This window comes from Bombus vancouverensis, chromosome 10 (genome assembly GCF_051014615.1).
Source record: "Bombus vancouverensis nearcticus chromosome 10, iyBomVanc1_principal, whole genome shotgun sequence".
NCBI classification, from domain to species: Eukaryota; Metazoa; Arthropoda; class Insecta; order Hymenoptera; family Apidae; genus Bombus; species Bombus vancouverensis.
Window position 1 is genome coordinate 8,931,420 of NC_134920.1, and position 26,516 is coordinate 8,957,935.

The 26,516-nt window shown below is 34.6% G+C and overlaps 2 protein-coding genes across 2 annotated transcripts; one reads left to right on the forward strand and one right to left on the reverse strand.

Moving 5' to 3' along the window:
• Nucleotides 1-439: 439 nt before the first annotated feature.
• LOC117157090 (CB1 cannabinoid receptor-interacting protein 1) lies at nt 440-22,306 on the forward strand. The gene is made up of 2 exons (XM_033334801.2): nt 440-918; nt 18,731-22,306. Exons 1-2 carry the CDS (start codon nt 743-745, stop codon nt 19,053-19,055), a joined length of 501 nt encoding a protein of 166 aa, XP_033190692.1. The 5' UTR covers nt 440-742; the 3' UTR covers nt 19,056-22,306.
• LOC117157083 (RNA polymerase II-associated protein 1) lies at nt 20,577-26,366 on the reverse strand. Its single transcript, XM_033334792.2, has 8 exons — nt 25,391-26,366; nt 24,688-25,303; nt 24,111-24,615; nt 23,868-24,037; nt 23,580-23,739; nt 23,218-23,497; nt 22,968-23,071; nt 20,577-22,886 (listed from the first exon to the last, which is right to left on the reverse strand). The coding sequence occupies exons 1-8, from the start codon at nt 25,862-25,864 to the stop codon at nt 21,551-21,553; spliced, it is 3,645 nt and encodes a 1,214-aa protein (XP_033190683.1). The 5' UTR covers nt 25,865-26,366; the 3' UTR covers nt 20,577-21,550.
• Between the last annotated feature and the right edge of the window lie 150 nt (nt 26,367-26,516).

Below are 26,516 nucleotides of genomic sequence, written 5' to 3' on the forward strand. Positions count from 1 at the left end.
ATATTTGTTAATATTTTTAGCATAATCATATATATATATATACTATCATAACTATCCGACTTATGATATTTATTCATTTTTTAAATATTTTAATTTTTCTAAAATAATATTCTTTCATCTTATTTATATTAATACAAAGAGAAGCAATTCGCATTAATTACAAAAAAAAGCACAAGTAGAAATATATCAGTATCAGTTATTGTTGGTCAAAGCGTAAAATTTCTTCCAACCCGTTTACAGTTCGTTTACAACCGCTACCGAAATTAATTGTACATTTTACCATTTCTTCAACGCTATTATTGGTTTCAATGCGAATGCTATACATATATATAGGAACCGTGTTAAACACGCTAACCCTGGTTGCAGTAATCTCTTCATTATCGGAAAGGGGAACGCGATCACTGTGCGGGGATTGAAAGACAAAACAGAAAAGTCAAAGCCGTCGTCGCGTGCCGGAATCGCGTTACGTCTACGACGCTGCGGTTCAGTAAGCGTCGCGACGCCCACCGTGCACGTTGCACCGTTCGTTTGTCCTGTTGCGACGTTCTTTCGAAGTACGCCAATTTTACAAGAGTTCTGCCTTTCAAATTTTCAGAAAAGATCTTACTTCTATTTTTTCAATTGTACCACGCGCATAGTCATATCGCGTGATTTAAACGGACATCTATTTAAGCATCGATCGTTCAAAAGACGTTGCACTGTATCTTTTTATCTTTCCTCCAAAGTTAAATTATGGTGATAGATGGGTGCTGATGGACATTTTCGAGTGACCTTGTCCCTAAGGCGCGAACCGGCCGCAGGTCCTGTTTACTGTAAAATGGAGACATCGGCGAGATTTCGGCAGCTGAAGACAGTGAAACTAAGCTGCGAAGCTACGTATCGGTTGGACATCAGCTTCAAACCTCCGCAACTATTAGAGTGGGTACAGTGAATGTGACGATAGCAATTATATTACTTCAATTAATCTTCACTTTTTTCCTTAAGAGCAATCATTTCTTCACGTCCTCGTGCTTGATCACCGTTTATTATTTTCGCATGTCCGTGTACCACTGTTTCCTTTTTATCTGATCCCGCGGCTCTGTTTTATAACACGGTCCTTTTACCCAGCGGTAATTTCATCGCTGCAATTGCAATAATAAGGATATCTGAAACACAGCTCAGGGATTTATAGTTTTTTAAAGATATTAGAAACTCGACAGTCAGTCATTATTATCTTACTTTCGTATTATCCGGTGCGATCGAGATATTAATTTTACCGCGTAAATTAGTGATCAGATAAATTTCTGAGACATAGTACTTGATAGATGAGCGTTATTCTTACCTGTCGCTAAATATTGATTTCACTGTGCGATCATAGATTGTAGTTTTCATTTTTTAAAAGGTTCAGCATTGCATATTTTCATCTTACGTATTTCTTGTAACCTCAGCCTTTTCATATGAATTATTATTTTAATCGTTTCTATTAATATTTAAACTACCTATTAATCGTAAATTAAATACCATTTTTACCCTTCGTACTAAAACATTATACCGTTTACTGATTTTCTACTATAATCGTAACTCGATTTTCAGTGGCCGTTATAGTTTCCAGTTTATACTTGGCAAACAGTTTTAGATCTCTCATTTACGATACCTACTGGATAAAATGCTCGTTTACGATACATCGATCATCAAAGAAATTCCCATTTTGTGTACCATTGCTTTTAAGAGAACAAACGTACCAATACTGAACTTTTACGTCCATCCGATAAACTCAACGCGCGAAACGGTTCGCAGAAAAAGATTACACCTATTTTCGACATGCGTCGGAGAACGTGAATTATAGGCTGAAAGTAGTAAAAATGATATATGCACGTCCTTTCTGAGGGATCGAACCCGCCCAACCTGCGAGCGTTATTACAAATGCTCGTGGATGCGCGTAGTTCTCGATAGATGTGTACATTTCAATGTATATACGCAATAACACGTTTAGAATACCGTACGCACATATCTTTCAAACAACACGATATCGATGCAATACTATACTATCGTCGTTAATTTTTTTCCTATAATATGTCTCTTCTATAATCGTCCTTAATGTTTCATACACACTTACGATACTTCAATTACACGCGTGTTCAGGATTACGCGTTTCTTGAACGAAAGTTTCATTTATTGGAACACTTCTTGTAATCGTGTTCCACATTTCTATATGCTTTAAGATGTTACGATATAATAATGGTATAATATAAATTCTGCCAGCCTTTAAAAATAGAACATCCTATCATATGTTTTCTATTTCTGGACGAAATAATCTCTCTTCGTATTGGTTTTTATTGTTCCTAATTCCATTATAAGACACGGCATTGTTGCGATGGTGAACGATATTCTCCTTTCAATGAAATTTCTCCAACCAATGACGTACACCATATTATACGTTAAAGATGAGAAAAGATCGTGTAGATTTATAAGAAACTTCTTCGTCAATCAACTTGTAAATGTGTTAAGAATTGCATGGTACCAGTGAAACGGACGTGTAAAATTAGTGTTCGACAAGGATCATACATTTTCGTTCGAGCCCTCGAGGATTGACCGTGTTTCCTTCGCTGGATCAACCGGGATACTTTAACGCAAGAGTGAGAATTATAAAATACGATCCTTCTGACCTTATAAAACGTTATATGCTTTATAGTCGCGACGAGCGATTTTAAGAGCGCAGAAAAACGACATTAGGAAAGATCAATCTCCATTTAGCGATTCTCAGGACCTCGTCGACGGAAGAATGAGAAAAGAAGAGGAAGAATCGCTTCTGTGGATACCGTTCCGAATAATTACAACCGGAGAGTTTCTAAACGACACTCTTCGCGGCTTAACTGGATCAGGAGGATCGTCGATCAACGATAACTTTTAATTCACGGATGGGTTTCATCGAGGATTAAGGACCATGAGGTGTCACTGTGCACGGCATACTAATAGTCTTTTGTTGGCCACGATATAGGAAATAACCGAGCACGATGACAAACGTCTGGATATGAAAGCCTCGTTCCCCACTGTTCGACGTTCGATATCTCCGGATCACTTTGTCGGGATGATTTAACCCCCAGATAGTTTGCCTGAAAAGAACATCAGTTTTATAAACGTGATTGTAAAATGCTTCTTATAATTCTTTTTCCGAGCAGAAAGAGCAGATTTCTTGCTCGAATAGTAGAGCACGACGTGAGACATAACATTTGTGAAAGATATAGAAGATCTTTTACAAGAAGAATCGGCGAAAGAGATATGCTTTGAGATAAATGCTCGTTTTTATCTTCGTCTATTCCAGCAGTAATTCGCGAACTATTAGTCATTCTTTTCAGTTTCTTATTTTATAACTTCTTTTAATATTTGACTCTTCGTTTTAAAATCTCAAAAACTTCGTTCCCCTTGCATGCATCTGTATTATTTAATCCGTTGAACAATTCATTTTTATTAAGCTTGCGATATACGTTCGTTCCATATTCTCCGTTTATATATAGTATACATAAAAACAGAACGAACTTATGTTACAATCCAATGCATGCTGTATATATTGTTATCCAAGGATATCTAATATATTCGTATTTTTCGATATCTAAGTATATATACGTATGACTATATGCGAGAACAAAGACTAAATGATATTACTTCGTTGAAACGAAAACGAAGAGTCAGGAACATTTGATAAAAGGTACTTGAAAAACAAACGAAAGATATTGAGAAGGGTTGTAGGAGATACATGTACCCGAAGGGGTAGGAAACACGTCAAGAAGTAACGGATTAAGTTCTGCAGCTGCCCAAGTCTGTCGACGGTCGACTGTCTATCCAAAGAATGTTCGTAACTGAAAATGTTTGCAAAATAAATGTTTAGGGCCAGTGTCGAACGCTCTTATTCATGAAGAGTAGTGTAATACAAGAAGGCTACGACCAAAAGTATCGAATTATTTGTCTAAGGACAAATTGGACAAAAGGATTACCATGTCTGTAAATATATGAAAAAAGGGATACAGAACGTTGTACTTTGATGTAAGTATATAGGTGCAACTGTGTCAGAAATGTGGTGAGAGTAAAGCAGGTGTTACCACTACGTACTTACTGAAACGATACGTATACATATCGCAGTAATTGCCTTGAACTGTAAAAGTTACAAATCGATTACGATCATCGGTACGGTTAATGCTACTGAAACAATTGGACTCTGATATTTGACATACGGTTCGCTGGATATTTAACGAGATTTTCACTGGCGAGAGCTGTGAAAGTACGAATGCCGTAAAAAGATGCGAAACGACGTTACTAAACGACCTAAAACCCACCCAACAACAAGAAGAAAATCGTAGAAATTATTATATCTTTTTGGAAGTTTATCTAAACGGCGCACCTCTTAAAATTGTTATCAACGCTATATTTAAGTATCGAACTGTGCATTGCACATTTATTTTCCTTAAATCATCTAGGAAAAAGGATCTCGCAACTACGACGGAAGGACGATCATTGGACTAAAAAGTTTACCTAAATTCGAAAGAAGACACTTTTCCCGAGGTCTCCTGAAGAGATGCATTTATTAAAGCTACCACGAATATCAAACTGTGTACCGTAGTTTGTTCAGGCGCATTGGGGAAATATCTTGGAAGTAGGATTAGAGAAATTGCGTTAGATTAGAAAATTTGTAGAAATTCGAAAATTATGGAGTCACTGTTTCGAAATTTCCCTGAAAACCATCTACATATGTATGCACGCACGCACTTCGCAAAGTTTCGAAGTTTGATGTAGGACGAGGGTAGAATCGATGAAAATTTCATTGGTTCGTCTGGCAGGCGGACTGATGATAAATAATTTCGATCGAATCTGGATGTATCGTGTTTTCGTAACGATACATTTTCGTTACGAAATAGACACGTCAAAAGACGAAAGTAATCATACACGACCGGTTGAAATATCGACTGGCGTTATATTGCGGCGCCCGGTCTCCGGCTCGCACAGGGTTGGAAAATGAACCGTCGCTCGTAACACGAATAGCAGCTAAAATTACGTGGCAATTACGATATGCAGAGTGTTGCTGATGCTAGTGAACGAGCACGGGTTTCGCGTGGATAATATTTAAACAACCATGGCCAATTAGACGGTGAGGAAACGAACGCGGTACCAGGAAATCGAGTCCTTCGGAAAATGCAACTGTCATTCTTTTTATGCACGAAATCACTCCATTCGTTGTTGGTCGATTGTAAACTCGCGTGTTATTTAGGAATCAGAAATTCCGTTATTTATCGCATAATTATACAGTAGAAGCTCGTTTAGCTGACGTGACGTGGACCGGGTCTATCTCGGATAATACGCAAGAATTTTATTAATGTTCATAAATCCTATAACAAAATCATAGAAAACATTTGAAATTTTGTAATATTCTACATGCAATTAGGCTCGATTCGTTATTTAATAGCTTGAAAGTTTGATTAACTGCTTCCGCAATATCTGATTATTTTACAGTAACTAAGTTATAATAAGTAAGTTATAGTAAGTAAGGTGGTTCGAAGCAGCCCGGATAATGCGCAACATAACCGAGTCTCCATCGCAATATGAATAATAATTGATAGAATTTTGAGTGAATTCGTTATGTTCTTGTTATTATTAACGATAACCAAATATTTGTAGAAATCTCTGACGAATATATACTATGCGTGTTATACGAAACATTTTGAAATTTAATTAGCACGGTAATGAGGCCAGACTATCATAATTATATTGGTAAAGTCTGAGACAAGTTTAAAAACGGATGTAACAGCTACGAGATATTTAACGCAAATATACGTTTCATACAGTTGGATCACAAAAATATTTAAACGGTCAATTGTCAATTACGTTAATAAGCCTCAATTATTATATGCTTAAGATAGCTATTCATAGCGTACGCTAATTTTTTTATTAAATATATATTTACAGTACACGTACGTACTAATATGCACAATAATGTACACGCTAATTCTACATATCGATATATAAAATATTTTCGTGAGCCTCTGTATAAATTTATTACGTTCCTCTTGCCATTAACGACATAGCTTTGAATGTATACATTTATTTACTGCCATTCTCGAATGTAATATTTTGAAAGAAAATATTAATACCGTCATACAAATGTTCGATGCAGAGTTTTAAATGAGTACATTCTATCCAGCAAATTATACTGTAAATTGCCCCACGATCAATGCGAAATTGGGATTTCCTGTCTTGCCCTCCAGTGTTTCCTAGTATTTGTAAAAATGTTCTGTCCTTTGTTTCGGGCTATATCGTTCGTTTTGTCATTCGATAGCAAACATTTATAATCCATTCTCATCCATTATTTTTGTGGCTTGTGTAAGAGAAAAATATCCCATTTTCTTCATGAATATGTTATTTGCAAATTTAACAGAAATGTGCATCACTCGGATAAAGGGCAAACGGATATTTATTCCGTGAATACGATCTACATCTCAATTTCGTTGTCTTCAAAATTCGTGTAGAATTTTCATTGTCTTAAGGGTCGTATACTTGATTAATCCGAATCACGCAATATAGCGGTAAACTTTACGTGAGTTAGATTAATTAGCGAGTACTCTAATTATTATATGCGTACTGCGTTCCTTTGCTACCGAGTTTCGAAACTTGACGGAAGAAAGAAAAATACGAAGAAGACTATTCGAGATTCGGAGTATAAAATTGTAGTGTCTTACTTCACTCACATTATCACCGTGACAGTTATTGTATTATTATTAGCTTAGATCTCGTAGTTGGATGTTCATTTCATAAATAAACAAAATTTGATCGATATTTGAATTCAGTATAAAGAGAATGACAAACCATTTATAATATCTTTCCAATCTGTCAGCTGCAAAACGAATTACTATATCGAACACAATACGACGGAAAATAAAGAACGATACAAGAAGGAATAAAAGTAAAGACATTGAGATACGAAGAACATCGAGAAAATGAGTTATTTGTACACCGTGTTTAGGAATAAATACGACGTGTACCACGCGAAAATACGAAAAAGCCATACCATCCGCGTCATTTACGTTTTAACAATTTCCACCAGCGAGAAACTTTGGAAAATTCCAAAATTTACATCCACCAACGTTGGAATTTTTCGTGTAGAATTTTTCGTTTTGGGAACGCCAAGAGCTATTCTACGAGACGATAAAATGCCTGGGAAATCCGTCGATATATCGGTACGAACAGTTACATCGAGTCGGCGCGACTGTATCTTCTTCTCTCCTGTCTGGCAGGTTCAATATTCCCAATAACACTCGACCTTTGAAAGTTGATTACCTGCGTTACGTTTTGCCACGGCCGAGGACTTTAATCTTTACGTACATGTACAAACTTATCGAAAGTTTTCGTTTCTGGCAAAAGCTCGATCGGATTCTCGATAACTGTGAATGCTCGTGACTCGCGTCAATAAACATTCAGCGGCGGTCGCTGCAAAGGCACTGCACTGGTTGCGCAAACGATGGAAAAAGGGATATACACGTTGGTTGGGGAAAAAGCTTATTTACAAAATCCTCGAGAAAGAGCGAGACGTTATCTGTACAGGCGTCTGTTCCAACTATTTTTCATCACCTATGCGAGAAGGCCACTTTCCACGTCGGATAAGTTTAAATTTACCGCTCGAAAGAGCCGCTCTGAAAATAATTTTGCCCCAACTTTTCCTTGCTCCAATTAATATCTCGGATTGAAAATTTACTCTGCTACCTTCATTTTCTCTCTTTTCCCTCTCTTCTTCTCTCTTTTTCTTCTTTCATTTGTGTGACGTTACAGCGCCTGATTTATTTTTGCATTCGCTGGCTAATATCATAGGAATGGAAATTTTGCGTGTCCATCTGTTGGGAATGACTGACAAGAAATGAGGTTCAGCTGGTTGCAGTCTAGTTGAAACTTTGCACGCTGACAGATAGACCGTAGGTTTACGTGTTGTATATGTTACAACGACTTCATATTTTTATGAAGACAAGTAAGGAAATAGAACCTGGACGGGAAGTTCCAGCAATTAAATATTAAAAGGAGTAGACTTTGCTTTAGATATTTTATATATTTTCGTCGATTATTGGATACATCTTGTTCATATCAAACTGAATTCTACGTTATTCGTCACTTTTACATCTTTTAGTTTAACGTAATTGTATAAACATGTGTGATCTGCCAATAGATTTTGTTATACGATTTATAAAAATGCGTCATTAAAAATGCTTGGAATTCATATAATAAGAATTTGTATTAAAGTAAGTGGATTCAACCAGCAAGAGTTCATTTAACCGTGCACTCGTTAAAATTGCGCTCGAGTAAATAGAATTCGTAAAAATTAGGTTCTACCGTATAGGTCGGATATTCAACATTTCGTACCTCTGTATCCCCATTTTTTTTTCACGATGGCTCAGAGGATTTGAATTTTGGAACAGGCATCTTCACGGAATGCTCACAAGAAGTTCAAGTAACTTATATTTGACAATTTGAACCGTTACTCCACGCGATAATTCACACGTATATTATTTAAAGAACACTGGAAAGATTCTGATAAAAATGATTTATTCATCGACTTGGTTTCTGCAGAAACATCTGGCTAATTAAAAATTCCATTACTGCTCTAGGTAGCAATTCAAGAGTATCGTGTGACAATGTGCCATAAAATGTAAAATTCTGCACTATATACCGTGGCTCACGAACGTATCTGAACACTTATAGGAACTTTTCATGAACGTATTATGTGTATTACGACTTAAATCGTTGGAAATGCTCGGAAAAAAAAACAAGCGAGGAACAAAACAGGCATTTGTTAACCATTGAACTTGCAGAAGCAGTTAAAACTTTTACGATATCGAGCTAGCAATTCGTAGCTACTCATCAACTTTCTCTTCAGCCTACTTATCGAACAAAGGTATTTCTCTAATTATTTGCAACAGCGTATAAGAACCTGCGGTACTACGTGTGCTTAGTAAATCATTTCACGAATGACTAACTAATAACGTTTTAACGATCGAAAGTTTCGAGTTAACTTTGCCAAAGTCGAACAAGTCACGTACACACACCGCTTCATAAAAGAGAAACGTGACGAAATAAATATTACAATATTGTCGTGAAACCAACTGTACATAAATATGTTATTTCTAGCGAGCGGAGCCGTGAACGAAGATCAGTAGTAACGAGACTGATAAGTCAGACGATCACAAAGCCTGCATCCAACTGAGAAACACTACTACGGAGTATAATATAACACACATATACATAATACATTCACAATACACGTTCAATTCTAATTCTTAATACGTTCGTTAGCATCGTTATACGCGCAAATTATGTTCGAAGATTGTAAAAGAAGAGCACGATAAGTCACATTTTATAATTTTTACAGAGAAGCAATTTTAGGATTCGAGACGTAGTCAATCGATCTTACATCGGCAAAATTGTCTGTATTTTTAGTTTCGCAGCTAAACGTGCGTTTTCTCGCCTCTTCCTAAATTTTCAAAATATTCGTCGTCATTATGTTACAGCATCGAAGATATTAAAATATCGCTGGTCTTAATAACTATATCTTTCGGGTCCGTACAAATGTCGTCAAGTTCAAATTGAGATTCAGTAGCTATACAAATTAATGAAAACCGATTGATTCTTTACAAGAAGTGATCCATCTTTTTCGATACGACGATATATTCTTAAGGCGAATGCAGCGTCTGATTAAAAGAATTGGCAATTCCTCTGCAAACGGATCGCTAGGTAGAAAACGTTTGGAACGTTGATTAAATCTATAAAACGCGTCTTGCGAGGAAATTTAGGAGAATCACGTATTTATAAGGTGGATGCATGGAAAAAAGATCTGGTAGCGAGGTAGTGTAAAGACACACTGGCCTGACAGCGATACACAACGGTGCAAGAAACCGGGTCACGGAATAAAAAATATTCCACTTTCGAAAGTACTATAGACTGGTAGAACTAGAACAACAGCTTACTTCCATGTGGTCCATGACATCGGTTAATCGATGTAAAACAGAAGGAAAAGGGAACGTCAAATGGGTCAAACAGAAGTCTTCTACGAACTTTATCCCAGTTTCATCCGAGTTTCGTTAACTTCTTCATAATAATTCATTCTATCGTGTAATTCTGTGCATTCCTATTTTCAAATTCGTATCGCGTACGACGTAAATTACAAAGCAGCACGTTTGCATATTCATGTTCTTTTTAAACGAAATATATTTTTATCAAGCCTCGCGTTTTATTCTCACGCTACTAAATTCTTGTAGTTGCGTAAAAATAATTACGTGTTAACCGCGTTCATAGTCGGAGGACGAAAATGTGCTTTAAAAAAGCGATATACATGTATCATAACTGGGAATTACGTTGACCCATAACGTGAGTCATGGGGCAGTGGAACGTGCTAAAAGATAGAAAATTTCGCATGCATCTGATTAATTGACACGCAAATACCACGATACGTATGGTCGCATGCGAAACAGAGTAAATTCTTTTTTTAGCCGTTTTAATATTTAAATCACGTAATAATTAAACCTTCAGGTATGATTACTCAAGTATAATTATTCGTAACTATATTTAGCCCTGAAGTCATGTAAATCGTGTTCCCTTTTAAACATAAAGTAAGATACATTCGTCAAATTCTCGATTTACCTAACGCGAACCGCTGAGTGTGGCGTTGCAAGTATTTGTACAGGGGATCGTCTCTATTTATCGTCGACGTGAGTCAGCGATTTTCGCGAGTCTTTGTTAGGAAATCGCATCCCTCCGGAAAGTGCAACTGTCGGCACTGCTTAGAAGTTCGATTAGCAGCGTGTATCCTTGGTGGGCCGCTATCGAAACTTTTGTCGCAAATTTCCACCCGAACAAACGTGCCTATTTTTCGAAGGTCTCCCTTTCATCTCGCCTGTTTCAATGCCGACTGTTCCTACTTTATTTCGCGAACACAGCAAGGAAGAGGAGAGTAAACGAAGAAGAAGAAGAGAGGAAAGAGGCGAGGAGGAAAAAGAAAGAAAGTAAAGAGACTAAAAATACAAGATTGCGAATGGCTTTTTGTTTTACAGACGGATCGCCTTTTAAAAGGGAAGCTTCGTCCCATTGGCTTTTTCCTCTCGCCTCTCTTTATTTCTGTCTCTCTCTCAGATTCGCGCTCCGCCGCCAAATTCGCTAATTGGGAACCATTTTTGTCGGAGATTCGTGTTGTCCGATCGATTTAAGTACGTGCAGCCAATTATCCCACGAACTATCGAACGCGGCTACAATTTGATTTGAAAGAGCTGTAGGGTTTTTGCCGATTCAATCTCTGTTTGAAAACTGGAAAAAAAAGGAAGAAAAAAAAAACAGGAAATCTACGTTGGAATTTTGGTTATTATTTCTGGCAACAGTTTTGCAAACAGATTCATTCTTCGGGACAAATAGTAACAAATAGTAACATAAAGATTTTGATATACGATGGATCACGAAAATATTTCAACGCTCACCATAGGAAGCTTTTACACGTGTAGAGTGTGTGTTGCATAAAACAATTGGAAACTTTATTAGCTGTGTAACGAGACACGACCGTCGTGATCATATTGATGAAATTTGGAACCAATATGAAAATGTAAGCAAAAGTTACGAGATGATATATATTAGTGAAAGATTTTTTACAAGTGTTCGACAAGTGTACTTCCGCGAGCTTCTTTATATACAATAGTTTTATAACAGATTAATAGATGATAACTATAAGTAAAATAATCTTGGATGAAACACACGTATAATGAGTATGCTGAATAATACCGCGTCTGCCTATAAAAACGGAATGAGAAAACGTGGCTTATAAAACGCGGTATAATGCCAAGGGAGACGTTCCAGGGTTGGGAAACTTATTGTCCTACTTTTTCGCGTAGCCCTTTGAATCACATAAATTTCGAACAACAAGTATAATACGCGCGGTAGGTAATCTCGCCATAGAAAGTTGGATTTTCAACGTAACATCGTGTTAAATTGATGCAATATCGGACAGAATGTTCCAGTCTCTGTCCACTTAATCGACCCGAAACAGTGTCCATTTAATTGCTTTCTACACGAGCAATAAGCTTTCAGTATAGTACTGCCACAATCGAATAGCATAAAGCAGAGTCAATTGCTGAAGATCCAATACAGTCTAGGTAATAGCGTGCCAACGATTTAGGTCGCGACTAGTAAACCTCATAACCGCGAAACAGTTGGACGAATTAATTAAAGTCTGATCTTGGTGGCGTATTCGGAATGTTAGTGGTGCAATCGAAACGGAAAAGCGCGTCGAATTACGAGCAAGATGTTTTCCGCTGGTGAAGTGAAAATATATTTCTTCCGAAAATTGCACGTGATCTATCAAAGTCGTCGCTTTGGGATTCGCTCCCTCTCTCTCTCTCTCTCTCTCTCTCTCTCGCCTGATACGTATGCATGCACTTTATTCGGCGGAGTCGATTTCCGGGGGAAACGCGCGCGTGGATGGAAAGCTAACAGAGCCAGATAGTTCTACTTTAAATCGAACGCTCCTACACCTCGGAGGATCTTATCTGGCGCGTGATGTATATCGTAACTTTCTAATTCCGCTTACAAAGTCGGTTACAAATGTACAATACGAATTTAAGCGCGTTAAATGAACACTCTGTGTTTCGTTCCGCGAACCGAACAAAATTGGCCTGTATCGAAAAAGAAAACGAGGTACGACGAACAAAGAATTTCCTGAATAGAGAAGCAGAAAAGCCGTTTCCGCTGTTGGCGAGTTTGTCAGAGGGATTATTTTCAATGCGACGGAACTTCTCTTCTCGTTGTTGGTGTTTTTTTTAACTCTCGTCACTGAGGCAAAAAGGAAGCGAAGTGTCTACCAGATGATCATCCGAGATCAAAGCAGGCCAAATCCACTGCGTGTCTAAGGATCGAACGGAACGGTATCACGATCGTTAAAGTGGAGACTCTGGCTAGATTTTGTTCGATTTCGTCTTGAGGAAATTTTGCTTGCACGCGAAACTCTGAATTAGTTAGCGTACGACGAGAACACTCGAATCGTGCTTTCGAATCGCGGCGAATCGATCACGGACGGAGCTTTCATCGTTAAAAATCAACCAGAAATATCTACTTTTAGTATTTAATGCAGAGAATGGCTTACCGTTGCATGTCTCGAGTGAAACGGAGAATTTTTTACCTCGTTGCCTGCTATCAGTCCAACGTATCTCCACCCTTATCGCTGCCACGCGTTCCTTTTCCAACTTCCACCAACAATCGTTCTTGGTCATTTCCTTTGAGTCATACCACCTCGGTTTTCCTCCAGGATAAGAGAAATCGGGGAAACTCTGTCGATAGTAAAACACAGTGGTTACCAAGGTTTCGTGGCTGCTAAAAAGACTCTATGGTCTCTTACGATATCGTAATCTTTGGCAAAGAAAAATATCTACGTATCGATCGACAACCAATTTAACTTTATCTATATACAGCGTCTCGTCTCGTGAGCTAAATATAGTATACAGCCTCATTATTATTTTGTTGTAGTCTCTACAGGATTCGTTCGAAGGACGTAAACAAGAAACGAAATACTCCAGCAGTCTGTAAAAATCATTCGAAGAAACTCATTACCCGACAAGACGAGAAGGACAAGAACAGACTGCTGAAGTGACGGATATCAAAAACTCTAATTTTAGCGGAATCTTTCCTCGCGTTTCATTCTAATTAAATCTTTCTTAATCTTTCGCCAGGAATTTTCCCAGCAATCTAATATTCTCACAAAAATCTCCCGAAAATACCAAAAATCGTTCGTAATACTCCGCGAACATCCAATGAAAGAAATCTCGTAGAGACGCGATTCTTCTTCTTCCAAATTAAGAAGTGCTCGTCATGGTAGGCCGTTGTTTCCAAGCAAAAAAACTCTCGAGAGGGATTAATCGGGAAAATTGGATGTTCTACGTTGAATCGAGAGGAGAGAAACGAACAAAGAAGTCTCCACACTGCTTACGATCTAGGACTCGTTACATTTTTCACGAACGGCGATAGAATCGTATCGATCGAACGTGGATACGCCTCTAGGTATTATTCGTAATTTGCCATCGAAAAGCTTCTTTTTAAGGTATCTACATCGATATATCCGTCGGTTATTTCGCTAAAACGATTCCGCGATTGCGATTGATCAACGACGACGACGACGACGACGATGACGACGACGACCCGAATGTATTGCACCAAAAATTTCTTCGTGCTCTTTATTTTTACGACGAGCGACCATGCGTGCTTTGCTTCTTTACGAGAAATATCGAAAAGCGACGTGCTGGGAATGCGAATCTCGAGTTTACGATTTCGTCACGGGCTTAGACAGTCCTCTGGGTCGTTTAATGTTTAAGGAGCACACCTTTGAACATCCTGACGACGACCGTATTGACTCAAGCAATTGCTGAATTCCTCGCAACCTGAAAAGGAGCACTAACATTATCCAAGTTCGAAGATGAATATTGCACGATTGCGATCGAAGGTACAGAAGCGATGGGAGTCGAGCTAGAAAAGAGAGTAAGTTTCTTGTTTAAATTCGAATTTTGGTTTATGTATGGGTGCTATTTCTAATGAACTTACCCTGGATGTTGCATTTATACGTTTGAAAAAATCTAGGTCAGTCGTGATCCTTTAAATGCGATACGCAGTTCCATTTATGAGATGTATTGCACCATTAGCTTTATAAGGGTTAAATTTATAACAGTAATTCGTAATAGTAATTCAAAGGATAATCTTAACAGTAATCTACATTACAGTTTTATTTATTTAGGATTTTATGTGCCATACCTTTAATCACTGATACGAAAATGTAAATTTTACTCGTTGAATATTGCGTGATTGCGATCGAAGGCACAAAGCAATAAGACTCGATTCCCATTGCCCCGGAATTGATAGCAATTTTGATAATAATCCTGGTTATGATCTCACTTGTTTAACTTTTCACGCGTATCATTTTTCGCTTCTAATATGAAAATATTAACTACACGGGGAATATTGCACAATTGCGATGGAAAGGCGAGTACGATAGGGAGACATTATCGGAAAACTGAGTTTCTCTTTTAATGTAATTAATTATTTGAAACTTAGTACATTGTGCATTTGATTTGTAATTTAAAAACGTATATAAATTTCATCATGAACGTTGCACGGTTGCGATAAAAGCCGGAGAACAATTTGAAGAATTTTTCTTTTAAATCCTATAGCAACTATAATTGTAATATTAACAACTTCGGCAACAGTGTGGTATATTTGAAACTTGGTGTATTTTGTTTTAGATTTATAAATTATAGAAAAAAATATTTTACTTTTTGACATCACAAATATTTTATATTCTATTTCCTGCGCGTTTCGACGATAGTTTTTCGAATATAAATCGACAGAACAGTGAACAACACGAGCCATGCTATTGCTCGGAGAAGCAGAGAGAAACTCTAACAATAAAAAATAAAAATGTTTCTCAAATGAATGCAGAAAATATACGAAATAGCGAAGCGTATAAAGTACCGATAGTCACGAACAATGTTTAACGTAATGAAACTTGTTTGAACAATATGTAAACTCATTGACCCTAAAGTAAAATTCTCTTAACAAGCTAGCGATTCACCGACTGTCGTTTTGTAGAAATAATTTAATCCAATTTAATTACCATTTGTATTTTATAATATGTGCCATCTTAATGAACCTGTGGAATCAACTGCTATAATTTCGATTGCCAAGATTTCTCGTGCTCGAATCACTTTTGCAATTTTCGAGTCTCTGTATTTCCAACTGAAACAGAGCAAACTATTATGATGATGGACGCAATATTAAACCGATATTTAACTTTTATACTTAACTATTGTATAACTGGGTCATTTCCCAATGGGAAAGTCTTTCTGAACCAGAAGATTAAATCTTCATAACCAGATTTGTATTTGCTTACGAAACAAAATTCGTATAAATGCGACAAAGTATTTTTAAAACCAATGTTATTATATTTAACATAATGTTATATGTTATAGTCTATTTAAGAAGTTAATAAACCCTATGAACATAAACTATTCGGTGTAAATTATTACTGGTTCAAGCGACAAATTGACTCGTTTTATGTATCGAATAAATGAATATAAATTTCCTTCCTCTTCCTTATATTCTTTTTTTGAAATATACAAAAGGAAGTAAGAGAAAGTATTACGCTTGTTGAACAACGATTTTCTGTTCCAATTTCCTCCTTCATAGAACGCTATATCAAGGACTATAATTCGAACTATTTAAACAGCAAGCAAAATCTCTGACGCTGGTTGGCTTCGCATTACCAAATAATTATACATTATATGTATATGTTTCTGCGTCACGAGAACTCATTTCTAACACGTGAATGATGCTCGACATTGATACGCGTAGGGATCATTTGCTCCTGCAAAACACTAAAAATATACGACAAGGCTTGAAGTGAAGCCAAGTTACACCGCGGTTACTATGCGGAATGTATTAATATTTAAAGCATACACTATATGAATTTACTATTTATAGAAACGCACGCACGTATTGTTTTCGTTGAACAGCGAAAATTTATCCGATACGCCAATGCAAAAATGCATTTTCTACTAGCCGATTACGTATTTAGCAAAGGAGCGCTTAACGAAACGCTTGAAATAACTTCCTCCTTTTATTTGTAGCTCTGTCGAAACTTTACGTTTGTACCGATTCATTTATAAGCGGATACACTTAGGATCGATTGTCGACCGATTAGAAAGGATAAAACGCATTGAAATTGAAGATTATACACGAAGACTCGAATGTAAATTTGTGCATAAAATACTAAAGTTCACCGACGATATTGGAAACTCTATAGAGGCGATATTTATTTTATATGGGCGTCATTTTAGGAGATGTAATTTCATAGATGGAACATAAAACGGAAGTACCGCTATAAAAATATTCATATTTAGTGGGAGAAAGTTATTTTCAGTAACTTCTAGTTAGTCTAGAACGATATGTTTGATGAATAGCAAATATGATGAATGTTTCGACAAATATCTCAACTGAATGTAATGGAATATCGTTTCAATTACATTTAACGGTAATATTGCTCAATCTATTCCTTTTATATCCTGATATTTGTGTTTCTTACGCTCAATTCATTTGATCGTCTGTTTATCCAAATCACGAACCCATTAAAATAAATTCCATCCTATTTCATTACAATACGTCTTCTACAATGAGAATCGTTACGAATATGAAGGGAAGGATGGGGACGAAGTTAAAATTCAGCAATTTGCAACATGTCGGGATGTCGCGACTATTTTGTAAATGATTGCGGCTCCGCGATACGTGCCAGATGGTGCACAATAGATACCGGAAACGAGATTCAGAATATACTCCAATACTAGCCGGCTGAAGATGCAAATGAATTTAAAGCACGATTCTGTAACATCGCCTGCCATCAACGTGAATCGCGTCTATCGATTTGCGATCAATGAATCAGACTTGCTTCGATGCATGGATACAATTGAAACTAAAGAGCGTCCGATTCGATTAACCTTTCGGTAGACTTTCAAATTGTCCTGTTTGTCAAAGCCTTGAAGCCAGAACCTTTTGCTTGTTTTCCTTTTTCCGTGGAACCTAACGAGCGTTTCTCACCGCCGCCGCCCCCTCTCTCTTACTCTTTCTCTGCTGCCTACAATTTAGGAAACACAGGTTCGTTTAAAAGAAGAAGATTAACGACGTAGAAGATTAAAATGTAAAATGCAGATTACAAAAGAAAAGTACAAAAAGCAAGCGGATAACGTGGAAATGTAAATTGCTTATTTGCTTACAATAATATCCAAATAGCGTATGTTATAACACGCATCAAGTGATCGTTGCGAGTTAACGAACAAATTTATGAATATTTCTAAAGTGATTATTAGATGAGACTTCGTTAATATGCAAACGAGATTTATTTATGGAGATAGTGGAGAAAATAAAGTTATGGTACTACGTATGCAGCTACAAACTAGCGTAACTGGAACGAACAACTTGTGCATATAATAACAACCTAATGTAAATTCTGCGATTATATTATCAATAAGGCTCCGCTCTTGAGGCTCTTCAGAGTACTATAAGTTCTCCGAGATTTAAGGCATGTTCCATCACTTTAGAGAACTTGATTTGAGTTGTGCGATCTTGTGACTGAGATCTTAATGTTCTGGGTTGTTATTTCAACAATCCTGTAAGCTGATAGTAGCACAACTTTAATGAAAATTCTAGTTTTTATGAACAGAAAAAACATAAGCCTCTATTAAATCTGAATATCATGACTAAACTGCGAATATTAATATAAATTCATATTTTTATGAATATAATGGGAAGAATCGAAAACTGTTTTACCTACTAAATATTAAAATGAATAATTTTGTACAGTACCTATCTAATCTTTTTATTACATATCATAACGAGATATTTTCTATAACAATAAACGCAGAACATTATTTTATAAAAACTGACAATGACTTACACTACTACGATTCTTAGTTAACCATAATACGTCCCTGTACTAGATCACATCACTGCTTCATGAGATGTATGTAGATCACCTGTAATAATATCACAGTAGACATTATAATGTTCAATATCTTTTGTTTTGTTTTTATCATATTCCACTAATTTTAATAAATTATCATAGTTGTATATAGTAGTAATTTTAATTTTAGACATAATTTGCTAAATAATAATCATAAACTTACCTAAATAATAATCTTAAAATTTATAGGTCCCTGAGCATAGGAGGGAAACAAGTGGAAACGATTGAACGTGCACGAGACGGGACAGCCTGTGCTTACAGTGCTTATCACAGCACAAAGGGTATACCGGCGAGTGCTCGTGGTCATCGTGAAGAATTGCCAATAGCCATGCGTGTCTTGGGTTCCGGTTACCTGACTACTTGTCTGCAGATCAAATACTACCGCCAAGACGATCAGAGCCACTGTGAATGGGGTGCCAGGTTACATTGTATCGAATTGGACTGTTCGAGCGTGGAAGGCAGATTAGTTACGGTAGACAGGGAAACATATAGGAAACTTGGCATAGAATCCTAGCAATCGATGGGTGTTAATGTCATGAAAGCCATCACATAGAGAAAGTGGCTGATATTTATTTCTTATCGCTTGTCGATTGTGATTGGCACATTTCCGATTGAAACAACATTAAAATCGCTTGACCAATAAAAAGGTCAGAATACAGGTGGCGGGTTTCTGTTTGGAACTTGAACAGCACAGCTTAGGATTTGAATCGTATAATAGGAAATTTTTGGCTACTTTAACACGTTAAGAAGCTCGACGTGTGAACATAATAAAATAAGGTGAACATTTTCGACAATTTCCGTGGTATTGATCGGCGGAAGAAAAATGGAGAATAGCTATCTTTCTGTATGGTATCAATCAGATTTTTCAAGAAGGAAAACGTAAATATCTGCTAATGAGAAAACAAACATAACGATTCCTTTTGGTCCCTTAACGACTAGATATGTAATTATCAAACGGTGGATCCGTTTCATTAACGTAATCCAAATGTAATTTCATTCTCCTATTTTTCTATATCGAGAGACGTGTTTGTATATACGTACATATATGTATATCAGGAACATTCATGTATATATAATGATTGTTATAAAGTGATATAGAAAATAGACATAATGCTACGAATATAAGTGTATTTTATTTAACCTAAATATGGAACGATGTATTTTAGAATTATATTTAACGCGTTATTACCATAGAGATACAAAGATGGAGTACCTGAGTCATGTTACCGTGTAAGTGGATGCGATATATCTATAGAAAAAGAACGCTGCATAGAGACTTCTGCTTTGTATCTATGTCCTCTAATTAAGTATGCACACGACGCTGCTCGTTGATCGGTGTTACTTTACACTTACATATTTACTGTACGAATAAGCATGTGTTATACAAATAAGAAAAGATCTTTATATAGCGTTCTCTTTCTATTGCTATATTATCTTCTCAGCTCGCTCACAGACTTTGTTTTTATATCTCTATGATTATTACGAACTACAATCTTTTTAACGAATCGTAATCGTTAAGGAATCGATTGGGAAAATATTTGATCTATCGACAGTCTAAATTGTTATCGAATCGTAATCTCGCAATATTTTTACGATATACATAACGTATCAGGAATTAAGCACTCCATGCCTAGCGACCAATAGTATATGTATATGTATATTTAATCTGTCTATTGGAAAAATAATTGCAAAAAGTAAATAAATTTGAAGATTCCCATTATGCTACACATTATACAAACATACAAGTAATATAATACAAAATACTTGCTAGTATAGATATTATATGTATACTAATACATAAAAAAATGGTTATTTGAATATAATATGTTGACATTTATAATAATAAAATTATAAATGTTAAACCGTTCGAATATAAATTCATTGTTCAATATTATTTAAATTTAAAAAATATAAAAAAATGCGCAGACCAAACGAAGATATATTGCCACATTATTACGAATATAATGAAAGTTTAACATTATTTACGAGCTATATATATCGTTAATTGATTGGGAATTGTTCTAAAAAACTTAACTTCTTTCATTTGCCTGCTATATTTCATTGTAAAAAAAATGTTATACAATTCAATGTGCTTAAACACGAAACTTACTTAAAGCAATATGATGATAACTATTATGCTATTCAAGGCACGTTTAATTAATATTATAGCATAATTACGATCACTATTATTATACTTATACCTATTGTGTTCCATGATCTTCACAATTTTTTTTTTTTATTTGAATAACTTGATACGTTCCAGAGTAAAATCGAGAAAAATTATAAAAATTATATTTTTTTACACACGTGTAATTTTGTTACAGTTGTTATTCTTTACTGTTTATGTAGTTTTGTTACTGTCATGTAACTTTTGTTTCAATTATATGAATTTTGATTTACGTGATGCTAAAGCTTCATTGTTTAAATTTTCGCACAATATTAGATGCATCGTTATGTTAATATTATATTGACTCAAATATTCGTAATCAAAAACAAACGAATGTGAAATCTTTAATTATAAATGCTAATTTACAAATGGTGTATATCCATACATATATGTATGCATGTATACTAGTGTATAATTATACACACATATTTGCATGGCCATACAAGTACACATCATAAATTATAAATTCCTAATAAAATATTAAATTCTGATTACTATACTTTTCTAATTATAGCACTGATTCATTGCAAATTTTGGCAATCAGCGAAAATAACCAAACAGTGCCTCTATACTTTGCGTAAATATAAACACAGATTGTTCCTATTCTTTATTCGCATAATTAGTTTTTTGTCTAATGACACTGATATCTGTATATTTCAAAACCGACTGAAATAAATTATTTAATCCTTCAATCATTTATTTAATACTGTTAATTATAGAATATATTGACAAACATACATACTTCACATGTGTATTAAACATACATACATATTTCACAAATTATACATATATTTTCTGACTTTAAATTAATAATTTACTATAACATTAATTATAATCAAATTTTAAAATGTAGGTTGTTGATAATTTAACAAAAGAGTAGCCAAAACTTTATCGGGTATTTTTTCTAATTGGGTTCTCATTCGTACCGCTAATTTGTTTGATTGTTTCAAGTACATAGCAGAATGATGTAATGCAATTGTATAAGGAATAGGACACCAGCTTTGTTTAACAATTCCCCTAACAAGCGCTGTTATATAACTTTCTATTAAAGATGTATCTTCCTCAAGAGGATAAAGATATTCTTTTAACGGAATAACTAATTGTTCTAATGGTAATCTAACATATCGAAGCAAACCTACATGTTCCGACCATAACAATTTTCTATAATGAACATCGTGCCTTTGCGCAATTGGTACCAATAAGGTCATTGAAAAACCATAATCACCATAGGAAGTTGAACAAAAATGTTCACACATCGCAGTAAACAAATCGGTAAAAGAACTAAGTCCTGGCAAATCTATTGTAAAATTAAGCTTCTTGTAATTATCTTTTAATAAAGTTGTCACGGCTCTAGTAAGTAAAGCAGAAACATCGTTACTTAAATACAGCGTCTCGCACAGGTATATAAGTACCAATCTACTAAATCTCAAACTTTGTGACAATTTTTCAACCAAATCTGGTAGTACTAATTCTAAACTCAATACGGCTAAGATGACAGCTTTATCATCATCGTTACATGCATTATTATTTCTACATTTTGTATAAATATGTACAATAGGTAAATAAAGCCAATCTTTAGGCATTGCCGCTTGATCCCATTTACCGTCTAATTCTATATACCGTTCGTATAAACCAGATATATCACGACTTAAATTCAATTTAATATCTCCAATATTTGAATTCAGATTTAATTTCTCTAATTCATTCGTTACTATCTCCAAATTTAATTTTTCCTTTGCTAGTGAAACTCTAAGCATCTTCTTTACATCGGATGGACAATCGGCAGGTAAAGATGACACGAGTTTAATAGCAATTTTCCAAATAATGTCCATTGTTTTATTATCTAATTTATCCTTAACAAAAGTGGTTGCATTTACTATAGCAACTAAAAAAGACAATTCAGATCTTGTATACCATGATCTCTCTAAACACCAATCTGTTGTTTCTAATCTTCTCAAATACCTATAGACTTGTGGAAGACTAAGTACTGCCTGAATTTCTTCTATGAAAGAATGATCAATGAATACATTTAAAGTTGTTGCAAGAAAGGGCATACAAGATTGGTGAGATACAATATGTTGCACTTGTCCTTCATAGGTTAATACTCCCAGATGAGGCAAAGCAGAAGGCTCACGCTCAAGAGCTAAAGAACAATCGCTTAACAAATTTGAAGTAGAACTGCAAAAATTAAAACGTTGAAAATTATTATAACACAATATTAATATAATGTAATTTTAAAAATGTTTAGCATCTACTTACTTAAGTTTAGAAAATACTTGCGATCGAGATATGTTCAATGTTTTAATCGCAGTACTATCACTAACTGCTAATAACGTTTCTGCGATAAGTTTCGTATTTCCCCACTGCGAAAATAGTTTTTTATGTATAATATATTTTACGTTTAATATATGATTACAATTATTTTATATACATATATGGTTATTAAATATACATATAATATAATATTTATTCATATATTTGTAGTATATTATACTTCAAATTAACATACCGTGAAATTACTTAAGGATAGTAGCTGTGTACTCCATTTGGACAGTAAGACCGATATATTTGCTTTTAGCGGCGTCAAGCAACTTGCAACAGCAATTAAAGCTGCTGCATATTCACAAGATAATTCAGATGCGCTTTGAATATCGTGATTACTCAACAGAAGCTGTAACTGTGACACAAGAAATAATTGTGCTCCAGTTAAACTATCCATGGCTTCTTCATGCAATAACAATGTTCTCCACAAACGTAAATTTTCGATGATAAGATTATAACTTCCCTTCCTATTAAAAAATTATGATTTATATATGTTATATACATTACAAAATTTTTTCTTATTTGTATTAAATTATAATAAACAATTACCCTGCATCACAACTGGCGTATGATATAATGCGTTGCATAATTTTAAGACTATTTAATTTTTTGGCAACAGATTTTCCTCCATAACAAAGTAAGATACGACAGAATCTAACTGCAGCCACTACTGGTACACCATACACATTATTTATATTATCTGTCATTGCTATAAATATAAAAAATATACTAATTCATTAGTATATACACATTATTTAAACATAAAATATATATATACACATATATATATTATAGTATCTCGCAAATTATAATATAGTATCACACAAATATACGAACCCAATGCATCTGTAGACAAAGGCATAAAATGCTCAATTATTGTTTCCAATAGATTTGGAGAATTTATCATTTTTAAGACAGTAATGGGCGAATGTCTTACAAGTCTAATTAGAATTTCTAATGCACAAGTTACAGCAACAGGTGGTGGTCGTATTTTATTCAAAATGTAGCTATAAATAATTTCAATTATCTTTTTAATAAAAGTTTTCGTAGCATTTGCATAAATAGAATTATTAAAAGTACCTAATTCTTAATAGTATGTCAGTTCTTAATAAGGCAGCAATTGCATCTAGTTGCACTAATTCATGATCTTTTAAATTGCTTATATCATCGACATCAGTTTTTGGTGTTGCTAAAACAGGTTCTTTATAATTTCGAAAACCATATAGTCTGTCCAAACAGACTTCATCCGCTTCGCTATATAAGAAAGCTCTTAGTGCTTGTAAAGTTGCTGTGATCACAGCTACTGAGGTTTCATCCAAAGAAAATCTTAATAGTAATAGAAGATTTTTCTGACTTAATGCAGTCAATGGTGCAGGTTGTAATGCTTTATCATACCAGCCCTTGCGACTTTTTTCTATAATATTTGCTAATGTTGTAAGAGCTGTACAGCGTTGCTGTTGTGCCGATGAGCGACTCAGTTGCAATAATTCTTGTAAAGAATAACCAGGACGTTCGGGTTCCTCTCCATGATGATGGAGACCTTTTTCAATAGGTACATTGTCGTCTTTGTACGCTAATAATACACCTATTAAAAAAAAGTTTATTTGTATATCTATAATAGATTCTCTCTTATATACATTAGCATTTGGATATTTACCATTAAAGTCAAAACGAGCATTGTATGGTTCCTCTGGAATAGGTTCATCTTTCTTTTCAGGTATATTTTCCATCCATTTTAATTTTTCAGGCTCGAGAGAATCCATATGCACCCAACCCTTCTCTTTAGCTTGTTGCAACAATTCTTTTGAAGGTTTGGGTATATCTTGTTCTAATTCATCTATCTGCATTGGTACGACATCATTATTCTGGACTAAATCTTCATGATCTTTATTAGGAATTTCTTCTGCAACTAACTTTTCTGCATTTACAGATTTTTCATTTTGATCTTGAACTTTGCCATTTGATGTTTTATTGTCTTCTGAAGCTTTATTTACTTTTTGTTTTTTATTCCTTCTATTTTTTAAAAATTGTATCAATTCTGGCTTTAAAGTCATCTCAAGTTTACTTTTTTCTTTAAGGATATCCTCTTGAGTCATTTGGCTTAATCGTTCCAAATTTTCTGTATGTATTTCATTTGCCCATGATCCTTCTACAATAACACTACTATCTGTATTACATAAAGGTTCAATCTTTTCAGATTTTTCTATTTTATTTCTAACAATGCTTTTAGGAGAAATGTCATGCAAAAATAAACTTCCATTCTTATCATTTTTCTGAAAAAGTAACAAAATTTAAACATTTGAATGTATTTTTCAAATATTTCCATTATATCTGTTATTACAATAAAAATATGTGATTACCATGTATTTAGACACGAAGACTTCAGGAAAACCATTATTGGAACAAAGAAATTCCTTTTTATCAAATTCATACTTGCATGTATCATATTTCTTTTCAATGATATTTCCTAATATTATCGATGAAGATGCTATTTGCATATTATGAACAAAATTCTTCAATCCAGGGTTGAGATTTTTCCCAGCTTCTTCTTTAATCGCAGGATTTATAACATCACCACTACTTTGAGAAGTAGACACCCTGTCACGATTTCTTAATCTTTTTGATTCAGAAAATTTTGATCTTATTTTGTTAGAATTTGTTTGACTGTCAGTAGCTACAGCAGAACTAGTATTTAAAAATGTTTCAGATCTTCTTAAATTAATCACTTTGGCTGATGGTTGTTGCTTATTTCTTAAAAATTCTTCTTGCATACGAAACAATTCTTCTTCGCTATCACTTGGTTTAGGTCGTTTCATAACTGGACTGTCGTCCATTGTTTTAAAATTTATTTAAAACCTTAAAAGTTGTAATTTTTATATTAAATTATCAAGTATTTTTAGGTTATTCTAACCTAAATATCATCGATAGTTTTATTAATTACAATATTTAATTGCTTAATATATTTTATATTGTGAATTTATTTCATCCTCATCTACAGGATTTTAAGAATTAATATATTTTAATAAAAAGTTCTTTTATTTTAGTTGGATAACCTAGAAACACGGAGTATAATAAACAAGTATTCACAGAATGATACGATACACAGTTATACACAGGTTAGGTTAGTATACACAGGTATACATATGTACATATAACATATATTTTGTGAATTTTATTTTTCTCGCGAGATCTTTTGAACTTATATTTTTAGAAAGGAACACAAACTACAATGTAAAAGTAATATGTGTAAAAGTAATATAAATACTTACAATAGGGTTACAATTAAAATTATAGAAACTTTATTCTAGAAATATCTTAATGCTAAAACACCTGTTTCTATATACCTATTCTTTTCTTATGCTTTCATATAAATACATAATATGTATATTTCATGATTGTGTTGATGGATATGTAGGAGCAGTATACTACTGCAGAAAATTATTAATATCTAAAGAATATGTGAACAAGCAAGAGAAACGCTATAAA